The sequence below is a fragment of the Stenella coeruleoalba genome, assembly GCF_951394435.1.
Source record: "Stenella coeruleoalba genome assembly, chromosome: 16".
Classification (NCBI taxonomy): domain Eukaryota; kingdom Metazoa; phylum Chordata; class Mammalia; order Artiodactyla; family Delphinidae; genus Stenella; species Stenella coeruleoalba.
Window position 1 is genome coordinate 84,068,283 of NC_137162.1, and position 12,329 is coordinate 84,080,611.

The window sequence follows — 12,329 nt, forward strand, 5'->3', positions numbered from 1 at the left end:
TTGCTTGTAGTAATCTCTCATGATCTTTTGTATTTCTGCAGTGTCAGTTGTTGTTTCTGCTTTTTCATTTCTAATTCTATTGATTTGAGTCTTCTCCCTTTTTTTCTTGATGAGTCTGGCTAATGGTTTATCAATTTTGTTTATCCTTTCAAAGAACCAGCTTTTAGTTCTATTGATCTTTGCTATCATTTCCTTCATTTCTTTTTCATTTATTTCTGATCTGATTTTTATGATTTCTTTCCTTCTGCTAACTTTGGGGGTTTTTTTGTTCTTCTTTCTCTAATTGCTTTAGGTGCAAGGTTAGGTTGTTTATTCGAGATGTTTCCTGTTTCTTAAGGTAGGATTGTATTGCTATAAACTTCCCTCTTAGAACTGCTTTTGCTGCATCCCATAGATTTTGAGTCGTCGTGTCTCCATTGTCATTTGTTTCTAGGTATTTTTTGATTTCCTCTTTGATTTCTTCAGTGATCACTTCGTTATTAAGTAGTGTATTGTTTAGCCTCCATGTGTTTGTATTTCTTACAGATGTTTTCCTGTAATTGATATCTAGTCTCATAGCGTTGTGGTCGGAAAAGATACTTGGTACAATTTCAATTTTCTTAAATTTACCAAGGCTTGATTTGTGACCCAAGATATGATCTATCCTGGGGAATGTTCCATGAGCACTTGAGAAAAATGTGCATTCTGTTGTTTTTGGATGGATTGTCCTATAAATATCAATGAAGTCCATCTTGTTTAATGTATCATTTGAAGCTTGTGCTTTCCTTATTTATTTTCATTTTGGATGATCTGTCCATCGGTGAAAGTGGGGTGTTAAAATCCCCTACTATGAATGTGTTACTGTCGATTTCCCCTTTTATGGCTGTTAGTATTTGCCTTATGTATTGAGGTGCTCCTATGTTGGGTGCATAAATATTTACAATTGTTATATCTTCTTCTGGGATCGATCCCTTGATCATTATGTTGTGTTCTTCTCTGTCTCTTCTAATAGTCTTTATTTTAAAGTCTATTTTGTCTGATATGAGAATTGCTACTCCAGGTTTCTTTTGGTTTCCATTTGCATGAAATACCTTTTTCCATCCCCTTACTTTCAGTCTGTATGTGTCTCTAGGTCTGAAGTGGGTCTCTTGTAGACAGCAAATATATGCGTCTTGTTTTTGTATCCATTCAGCCAATCTGTGTCTTTTGGTGGGAGCATTTACTTTTAAGGTAATTATCGATATGTATGTTCCCATTCCCATTTTCTTAATTGTTTTGGGTTCGTTATTGTAGGTCTTTTCCTTCTTTTGTATTTCTTGCCTAGAGAAGTTCCTTTAGCAGTTGTTGTAGAGCTGGTTTGGTGGTGCTGAACTCTCTCAGCTTTTGCTTGTCTGTAAAGGTTTTAATTTCTCCATCAAATCTGAATGAGATCCTTGCTGGGTAGAGTAATCTTGGTTGCAGGTTTTTCTCCTTCATCACTTTCAGTATGTCCTGCCACTCCCTTCTGGCTTGCAGAGTTTCTGCTGAAAGATCAGCTGTTAACCTTATGGGGATTCTCTTGTGTGTTATTTGTTGTTTTTCCCATGCTGCTTTTAATATGCTTTCTTTGTATTTAATTTTTGACAGTTTGATTAATATGTGTCTTGGCGTATTTCTCCTTGGATTTATCCTGTATGGGACTCTCTGTGCTTCCTGGACTTGATTAACTATTTCCTTTCCCATATTAGGGAAGTTTTCAACTATAATCTCTTCAAATATTTTCTCAGTCCCTTTCTTTCTCTCTTCTTCTTCTGGAACCCCTGTAATTCGAATGTTGGTGCATTGAATGTTGTCCCAGAGGTCTCTGAGACTGTCCTCAGTTCTTTTCATTCTTTTTTCTTTATTCTGCTCTGCATTAGTTATTTCCACTATTTTATCTTCCAGGTCACTTATCCATTCTTCTGCCTCAGTTATTCTGCTATTGATCCCATCTAGAGTACTTTTCATTTCATTTATTGTGTTGTTCATCATTGTTTGTTTCATCTTTAGTTCTTCTAGGTCCTTGTTAACTGATTCTTGCATTTTGTCTATTCTATTTCCAAGATTTTGGATCATCTTTACTATCATTATTCTGAATTGTTTTTCAGGTAGCCTGCCAATTTCCTCTTCATTTGTTAGGTCTGGTGGGTTTTTATCTTGCTCCTTCATCTGCTGTGTCTTTTTCTGTCTTTTCATTTTGCTTATCTTACTGTGTTTGGGGTCTCCTTTTTGCAGGCTGAAGGTTCGTAGTTCCTGTTGTTTTTTGTGTCTGTCCCCAGTGGCTAAGGTTGGTTCAGTGGGTTGTGTAGGCTTCCTGGTGGAGGGGACTAGTGCCTGTGTTCTGGTGATTAAGGCTGGATCTTGTCTTTTTGGTGGGCAGGTCCACGTCTGGTGGTGTGTTTTGGGGTGTCTGTAGACTTATTATGATTTTGGGCAGCCTCTCTGCTAATGGGTGGGGTTGTGTTCCTGTCTTGCTAGTTGTTTGGCATAGGATGTCCAACACTGTAGCTTGCTGGTTGTTGAGTGAAGCTGGGTGCTGGCGTCGAGATGTAGATCTCTGGGAGATTTTCGCCGTTTGATATTATGTGCAGCTGGGAGGCCTCTTGTGGACCAGTGTCCTGAAGTTGGCTCTCCCACCTCAGAGGCACAGCACTAACTCCTGGCTGCAGCACCAAGAGCCTTTTATCCACACCGCTCCTTAATTTGGGATGATTCGTTGTCTATTCAGGTATTCCACAGATGCAGGGTACATCAAGTTGATTGTGGAGCTTTAATCTGCTGCTTCTGAGGCTGCTGGGAGAGATTTCCCTTTCTCTTCTTTGTTCACACAGCTCCCAGGGGCTCAGCTTTGGATTTGGCCCCGCCTGTGCGTGTAGGTTGCGGGAGGGCGTCTGTTCTTTGCTCAGACAGGACGGGGTTAAAGGAGCCGCTGATTCGGAGGCTCTGGCTCACTCAGGCCGGGGGGGGGGGGGGGTAGGGAGGGTCTCGGAGTGGGGGGCGGGCCTGCGCGGCAGAGGCCGGCTTGTCGTTGCTAGCCTGAGGCGCGCCGTGCGTTCTCCCGGGGGAGTTGTGCCTGGATCCCGGGACCCTGGCAGTGGCGGGCTCCACAGGCTCCCCGGAAGGGGGTGTGGATAGTGACCTGTGTTCGCACACAGGCTTCTTGGTGGCGGCAGCAGCGGCCTTAGCGTCTCATGTCTGTCTCTGGGCTCCGCACTTTTAGCCGCGGCTCGCGCCCGTCTCTGGAGCTCTCTTAAGCAGCGTTCTTAATGCCCTCTCCTCGTGCACCAGGAAACAAAGAGGGAAGAAAAAGTCTCTTGCCTCTTCGGCAGGTCCAGACTTTTCCCCGGACTCCCTCCCAGCTAGCCGCGGTGCACTAACGCCCTGCAGGCTGTGTTCACGCCGCCAACCTCAGTCCTCTCCCTGGGATCCGACCGAAGCCCGAGCCGCAGCTCGCAGCCCCACCCGCCCCGTCGGGCAAACAGACAAGCCTCTCTGCTGGTGAGTGCCGGTCGGCCCCGATCCTCTGCGCTGGAATCTCCCCGCTTTGCCCTCCGCACCCCTGTTGCTGTGCTCTCCTCCGCGGCTCCGAAACTCCCGCACTCCGCCACCCGCAGCCTCTGCCCGCGAAGGGGCTTCCTAGTGTGTGGACACTTTTCCTCCTTCACAGTTCCCTCCCGCTGGTGCAGGACCCATCCCTATCCTTTTGTCTCTGTTTATTTTTTTCTTTTGCCCTAACCAGGTACGTGGGGGGTTCCTTGCCTTTTGGGAGGTCTGAGGTCTTCTGCCAGCGTTCAGTAGGTGCTCCGTAGGAGTTGTTCCACGCGTAGATGTCTCTCTCTTTTTTAAACATAAATAACACTGAAATAAATATATAGTAGTATATAAATATTTTTTACACATTACTGATTTATTTTACCCTTAGGGAAAACTTCTATAAGTAGAATTGCTGATTCCAAAGGGATCAATATTTTAATTTCTTAAAAATTAATGAATTTTTAATTGAAGTATAGTTGATTTACAGTGTTGTGTTAATTTCTAGTATACAGCAAAGTGTTTTATATACACACATGCGTATATTCTTCTTAAGATTCTTTTACGTTACAGGTTATTACAGAATATTGAATTTGATTCCCTGTGCTATACAGTATGTTCTTGTTGGTTATCTATATATATAGTACTGTGTATTACAGTAGTGTGTATCTGTTTACCCCCAAAATTTAATTTATCCCTCCCACTGCGTAGTAACTGTGAGTCGGCCTTCTATGTCTGTGAGTCGTTTCTGTTTTGTAAATAAGTTCATTTTTATCATTTTTTAGATTCCATATGAAAGTGACATCATATGATATTTGTCTTTCTCTTTCTGACTTACTTCACTTAGTATGATCATCTGTAGGTTCATTGATGTTGCTGCAAACAGCCTTATTTCATTCCTTTTTATGGCTGAATAATATTCCATTGTATATATTACCACATCTTCTTTATCCATTCATCTGTTGATGGACACTTAGGTTGCTTCCATTTCTTGGCTGTTGTAAATAGTGCTGCTCTGAACATAGGAGTGCATGTATCTTTTTGAATTAGAGTTTTCTCCGGATATATGTTCAGCAGTGGGATTGCAGGATCATATGATAATTCTGTTTGTAGTTTTTTAAGGAACCTCCATACTGTTCTCCAAAGTGGCTGCACAACTTACATTCCCATCAAGAGTGCAGGCGGTTTCCCTTTTCTCCACACCTTCTCCAGCATTTGTTATTTGCAGACTTTCTGATGATGGCCGTTCTGACTGGTGTGAGGTGGTACCTCATTGTAGTTTTGATTTGCATTTCTCTAATGATTAGTGATGTGGAGCATCTTTTCATGTGCCCATTGGCCATCTGTATGTCTTCTTTGGAGAAATGTCTATTTAGGTCTTCTTTTTTTTTTTTTTGCGGTACGCGGGCCTCTCACTGTTGTGGCCTCTCCCGTTGCGGAGGACAGGCTCCAGACGCGCAGGCTCAGCGGCCATGGCTCACGGGCCCAGCTGCTCTGTGGCATGTGGGATCTTCCCGGCCCCATATCTGTGGTTCCTGTCTATCTGCAGATTCAATCAGACACAGACCATGGAGCATGGCAGTATTTATAACCCCATGTAAGTGCACCCTCTCAATTCAAACCCACATTGTTCAAGGGTCAGTGTCCTCTTCCAGGGTTGTAATTTCTTATTTAATTATGAACCAGGGGTGCTTTGGGAAGTCACATTCACATGTTCTGTCAAGAGCTGATTAAGTGGCTACAGTATAATATTAACTGTGTCATGATTGTGGCAAAAATGTAAATTATCAGTTTGAAAATGATGCAGTAGTTTAAAAAGTCTACACTATGTTAGTATGAAATCATGTGCAGTATGATTACAGCTGTAGAATATATTAAAAGAAGGATTAGAAAATATTACACCGAGTGGATGCTGTTGTGTATAGTATTGATTATTTATTGTTTTTTATCTCCCCTTTTTCAAAACGACTCTGTATAGTTTGCTGTTGTTTTTTAACGATTAAATGATCAATGCAAACCAAAATACTGTGAGTACAGTTCAGTCTACTCTCAGTGCATCTACTGTTTTATCCTTCCAGTCACAAAATGTTCAAATGAGTTAAAGTAGATAAATGGATTTTCCACCAATCCCCTAACATTAATAATGTGTTCATCACCACCTTATTCCAAATAGTATTTACAATGATTAGTAAGAAAAGTAAGATATGGTAAAATAGTAAAATTCAGCCATGAGTGCAGAAAAGAAAAAAAAAAAGACAAAACTAAGCTGCGGGGGGGAACGTAAATGGAGGTAGGAATGAGACTAATCAGAAGCATACATTCTGGAACTGGAAAACACGTGGCATGTGGGCCATATACCTATTTCAGATTTTCCAATAGCCAGAACAAAAAACACATCGCGTCCATGGCATTAACAAAGAACAAATAAACTCAGTACCATCCAGGTATTTAATTCCTCAAATGAAGCTCTAAAGTTCCAAGATGAGACCTTTGATCCTCAGAACCCTTCTCCTGAGAGTGCTATGGAAGGGGGTGGACACACCCTCCGTGTACTCTCTGAGGGCCTGCTGTATTGTTCTTAGTGGTCACGCCCAGGCTCAGCTGGCTGGAGCAGTTCTTGAGGCTAGTGTGACCAGGTGCAGGCTGAGAGCCGTCTGCTGGCCTGACACAGATTTTTCTCTGTACTCCAGGGATGAATAGCGTGCATGTAAAGAAATGGTCGTGTGCCGTACTTTGTGGCAATTTTCTACTTTTGTTGCCCTCAGTCGAACTTTCGATGTTTGTTAGGAGAATGCACTTGCTGGGATGTCTGGGATACACGGACTGTATTTACCACTCAAATAGACACCTTTTGGCCTTGAAAGACAGACAGTGGAGCTGAGGCAGTGCTGAGACCTGAGGAGGTGAAGAGCCCAGACTAGGATTGTTCCCACATGCAGGGCAGCCCATGGCCACGCACTGACACGTCCTAGGAGTGTCATAGGAAGGGTGGCCACACCTCTCAGGGAGTAATCTAGATCCTCCCCCATGCACAGAGCGAAGGCACGGTTAACAGAAACGTTACTAAATATTATCATAAGATGACAACCAAATCCTCATCTTGACTACAGCAGTTTCAACAAAGCACTCTTAGAACGCCTCACTTCAGTTGCTACAATTTTCTAGTGGGCCCTCTAAAATAAACTCTTTGTGAATTGCAGCTCTGAATTATTTGGGGGGTTATTATTTATAGGCCAGTTAAAAGATGGGGAAATATCTGCTAAAAGAAACTGTTTTCTTTTTTGGGATCACTAGGTTGTGGCCTGTTTATGCCACTTTCAGGTTGTGATTTTACATATTCTGATCTGCCTAGGGTTGAAAGCATGTATTTGTTTTCTTTAATAGGAATAAATGATCCAGTTCAACAAAAATAAAAACAGACTTTAAGAATTTAAGGCGGTGGAGTAGGGTCAGGGAAAAGTGTTCCTGTTTTAACTCATATAAAACTATGGTGTAATTTGTTAAAAGACACTTTTATTGATCTTGACTCTTCCAATTCCTTAATACTCATTGTGTGTCTGTTATGTATACAGAATAAAACCGGTGGAAAACAAGGGGTATAGGATGTGGTTGGTGACTGGTGGCAGGAAGCTTGCATATTCTACTTGGGAAAATAACACATAACATGTCTGAAAGGTTAAACAGAAATACAACAGAGAAAAAGGCATGGGTGGATGGTTGAGGAAATGCCACAGGGCGGTTGTTAATTGAATTCAAAACTTAGTGACAATCAGCACAAATGCCAAGGGAACTTTGCCGACTACACTTTGCTCACCTAGATTCTCAAAATATAGCAAAGATTTCGTGCTGGTTCAACAACCACATGGTGTTGTGTACATTTGATGACAATATTTAATTCCTCTAAAAGGACTTTTTAAAATACAGGAAATGTGTGATTATTCTAATGAAACATAGATTTAAAAAATCAAAACAAGTAGTAGTCGTGGTGCTTATACTTGAATCACACCATGTGGTTTTCATAGCTCTTTCCACATGGTGTTTGCACCCGTCTCACTCCAGTCCTGCGAAAAAGACAAGAGCAGGCAGTTTTCCTGAATTACTGGTGAGAACACTGAGGCCTCATAAAGTTAAGAGATATGTCTGGGGTACAGCACTGATTATATCCTAGGAGTTTTATCTGCTCCATATGTTTCTTTATATGGTATAGTTGTGAATAGGTTTAGATATAATGGATCACTTGATACCTTTGTTTTCCATTTGATGCACATGAAATACCCTTCTGGTACCTTGTTAATAAGCAAATGAAGAAAATGAGATCCCTAGCTCCAGCTGCTGCTCATGTTGACAAACCATCTCTTTTGTTTTCTCCTTTTATCTGACAAATTCGTTAATTCAGTAGACATTAAGTGGCTTTTATGGAGTCGTCTTAATATTCTCAAGTGCTTGGGGAGATTTACAGAACTTGTGTACACATCTCATGTGCTGAAGGAGTTCAGGCAGTTGAGGGGTGACGAGCTACATTCAAGACCGTGTTCGGTCACTGATCTGGATCACGTGCTGGTAGCTGTCAACATAAGGGGTGGCCGGCGTCCTGTCGGAGCTGTGACTTGGGAGTGGGGAGGGCATACCCCAGCTAGACTTAATCATCGGTTAGATTCCATGGGTGGGGAGGCTAAGTGGGACCTTCTAGTGGAGTGGAGCTTGATTTAGGAAATGCGGGGAGATGAATCTGGGAGGATGAATGGGAGGAATATAGAAAAACTTAAACGACAGGTCAAAGAGTTGACATCTGATTCTGTAGATGTTAAAGAGCCATGCAAGAGCTTTGTGTTTGCTTCTTCTCTCCTCGTGGAGCCACACGATGAAGGAGAGGTTTTGTCATCACAGAGCTGTAATGTATTCCAGTCCTGGGATGGGGCTGAAAGACTGCAGGACTGGCCGGGCTGTTCTGGCATTTGCAGAGTGCTTGTAGCAAGCTTCGTTTTTCAATGAGCGATGAAATCCTGAGTGCAAACATTTGTCCCCCTAGCTGCTGGTGCTGCCTCTTTTATATGGAGCAGATGAAGTCCAAGGCTGAGTGGGTTTACTATTAGGATGGTGACGCTAAGTCAGAGTTCCCCTTTTAGGAAACATACCTCTTGCTCCCCTGGCAGCGAGTGCTTGACTGCTCCTTACATGGAAGGTTCAGGTGATATGGACACGAGGACGGCAGGATTCTGTGCCGAGTGGTTGCCGACAGCCTGGGAGTTGCTTCCTAGACCAGCGCTGGATGCAGCACCGTCAGGGCATCGAGCCTTGACCTCGCCCCTTGCCCATGTCTTACCTTGTTCTTGTAAGAATGATGTCTGATGTTTCTGCTGGTCCATATTCATTGGATTCCTTTATTTTACCAATGAGAGCTCATTTCTAATATCACGCTAATTAAACCACTCATTTTGCCAATGAAAAGCTACTTTTTTTTTAACTAAAGTATTGTTGATTTACAGTGTTGTGCCCATCTCTGCTGTATAGCAATGTGAGTCAGTTATACACATATAGACATTTTTTTTATATTAGTTTCCATTATAGTTTATCACAGGATATTCAGTATAGTTCCCTGTGCTATACGGTAGGACCTTGTTGTTTATCCATTCTAAATGTAATAGTTTGCATCTACCAACCCCAAACTCCCAACCATCCCTCCCCCACTCCCCTCCCCCTTGGCAACCACAAGTGTGTTCTCTTTGTCTATGAGTCTGTTTCTGTTTCATAGATAAGTTCATTTAGATTTAGATTCCACATATAAGTGATATATGATATTTGTCTTTATCTTTCTGACTTTCTTCACTTAGTATGATAATCTCTAGGTCTGTCCTTGTTGCTGCAAATGGCATTATTTCGTTGCTTTTTATGGCTGAGTAATATTCCATTGTATATATGTACCACATCTTCTTTATCCATTCATCCGTTGATGGACATTTAGGTTGTTTCCATGATTTGGCTATTGTCAACAGTGCTGGAAAAGCTACTTTTAATATTCAGTAGGCCAAATAGCAAAGTCTCTGGTGTCAGTCAAGGTATGAATACTTGAAAGATGTGACTGGCTGAAATGCTGGCCAGGTCTGCATCGGGACCCTTCCAATTCAATATCACTGACCCAGGAATCTGAGTTCTCAGTTAGGGCCAGTGACTGTCCCTAAAGGTGAAGTTTAAACTAAATGATCTATACATTGTATTTTACTGTTGACACTGAAGAATATTTTATGAAGTTCTTAAATTAACTTGTTAAACAAATTACAGAAATATCAGTGCCTCTCCATCCATTCACTCAAGTTCACAATTTCAGCATGGTGGTTACAGCATGTTTTTTGTTATTCTCTTGGCTTTACTTTTTATGTTGATCAAAAGGTTTAGGGAAATATACCTGTAAGGAAGGAAGACGTCACGAAGAGAACCCAGGGCTTGTGTACATTGCAAGCCTGTGTCCTGAAGCAGCTGTGACCCTGAAATCCTAGCGGGCAGTTTCGCAAGGTGTTCACAGGCCTTGGTGTGGCGTCTTTTGTGAGGTTCCCACTTGGCTTCCTGGCACGAGGTGTAGTTATGAGCCTGCTTCTCATTCTTTCTGGATTCTGTTGGTCTGCAGCTGGGAAGAGCTTTCTTTGCCAGATCCCTGCCCAGTTCTTTTTTTCTTGGCAGGTTCATTTACCTTTTTTTTTTCACAGTTTGTCTCCCAAACAGTCCCCAACCTGGAACCATGATAATCAGTTTCCTGGGCTTCCTACTCTTGAAGGTGAGGAAGCTGTTATGGTCCTTCATGCCCAGCACTGCCTGTTCTCTGACCTTGCCACAAGTGTTTAAACAGATTTCAAAGGGACATCGTATTCCAGTGCATTGAAGATGCCTCATCAGGGAGCTCTGTGATTGAGTGGGTTTTCTGACCTTGTAATTACATGTAGGCCCACATGGCCTCCTACCCCCAAAGACAGAGACTTAAATCTTACCGTAGAATAGAATTTGCAACAGGTATGGTTATGAAAATGAAAAGACCGTGAGAAGGAATATTTATGTGATGAATCTACACTGACTTGTATTAAATGCTGTTTAATGTTTTATGGATGTTTGCTTGTATATATATGCACACCACACGTATGTTTATGATAGAAATGATGTTGCAAATATCAATCAAGAAGACTCCATTTTTTCATGATTGAATTAAAATAGCTTATTATTTTTTTTTTTTGAAATATAGCAAGATCAACTTTACACCTGGGCTGCAGTTAGTCAACCTACACACTCACTGGATTATATAGAAGGGCAGTTTCCCAGGAGAGTCCCAGCTGCTTGGCCACCATCTAAACCTCCTGATGAAGAACACAGGCCCAAGGATGCTGACACAGGTAGGGCCCCGGGAAGAGTTAATATTCTGAAAGTAACATCGAATAACTGTGCAGTACCTACTGGGTATTGAGTCTGGGTTTCCCTTCAAGTATTTCTTAGATTATAATCTGCATATAACTCAAGCTAAATCACCGGGAAGCTTGTTAAATTGAAAATTCTTATGCCCCATCTTCAAGGCTGCTGAGTTCTGGGGAACAGGACCCTGGGTTGTCCAGTTACCACAGTGTATATAAAGTCCGAGAACCACTGCTTCGGGGTCCTGCTGTGGCCACCAACCCGGGGGAAGCTGCACACTCCGCATGGGCTGAGAGCTCGGAAAGGAACTTTCTGCCTACTGGCTTCAAAGGTGGTGGCCACCATACCTCTTTCCCCTGTCTCTTCCCTTACTGCTTTCTTTGAACTTTTCTTCCTTTTTTTCTTTGCCTTCAGAGATAACTGACAGAGGCAAAATAGAGAAACATGTTTTACTAAATCTAAATTTTAAGTAATTAAAAAAATTGTTCAGTGTTCAGATGTAATATTTTTCTAAAAAATATTTCCTTTTGGTTTTTTTTCTCTTTGTCTCTTGTGTCATCCTAAAATATTTTGTGTTATTTTTGAAGTATTTTGAAGGTAACATGAGATTAATGTCAGCTTTATATGGAGCCTGAAGCTAGGAAAGCACTTTGTATTTATTGTATTGAATTAAGAATCCTATTTTTGTAACAATGTTTTTATGGAATTTGGTTGTTTATCATTATCTAACTCATGAGCTCCCTTTAAAGCCAACAATGACCCACACTGTCAGGGACTTTATTCTAGGCTCCTGCCCAAAGGTATGCAGAGGGGCCTAGTGCTTATAACCTCTGTTTTTCTCCCAGTCCTGGAGCGATGCATTTACCTGTTTCTTCTTTGCACTGAGGCACTTAATGGGGGCCCACACCTAATGCTGCATGTCCCCCTTTTACTGTCTGATGCTTTTGAAACACTGCTTAGTGTTTACTTGGTGGACTATACTCCCTGAAATGAACCACATACAAGAGATGCAATGTAGGACATGTGTTCTGTGTAGGGCTCTGAGATTCCTGTGGTGCAGAGAACAGTTGATCAAGGGCCAAGGTAGACCTTCAGAGACGAGGGGGTGCTGACATAATAACACATGAAAAAAACAAGCACATAAAAGCAAATTTAGTTTTAAAAGGAAAAGCATATAACTAAAATAATGATCACATTAAATACACTATTTTATTTGTTTATGTTAAAAATTACTTACTGGTTAGGAAATAACTAGGTGTAGATATAGTAGAATCAGTCAATTTCAATGAGTTATTTTAACAGTTGTTCATATCTTGTGTTTTACATCATTGATTAGGATGATGTTTTCATTTTTTTCTTCCCTAGTGTGTCTACTTCTCTCAATTTTAACTGAAACATTTTATGTTACT

The 12,329-nt window shown here is 41.6% G+C and overlaps 1 protein-coding gene across 1 annotated transcript in view; it reads left to right on the plus strand.

Moving 5' to 3' along the window:
- The window catches only part of FMN2 (formin 2), a 315,421-nt gene that overhangs the window by 74,710 nt on the left and 228,382 nt on the right, over positions 1–12,329 (plus strand). The window contains exon 3 of the mRNA XM_079899446.1: positions 10,757–10,904. Coding sequence (XP_079755572.1) covers positions 10,757–10,904 — 148 coding nt within the window. The remainder of the gene's footprint in view (positions 1–10,756; positions 10,905–12,329) is intronic.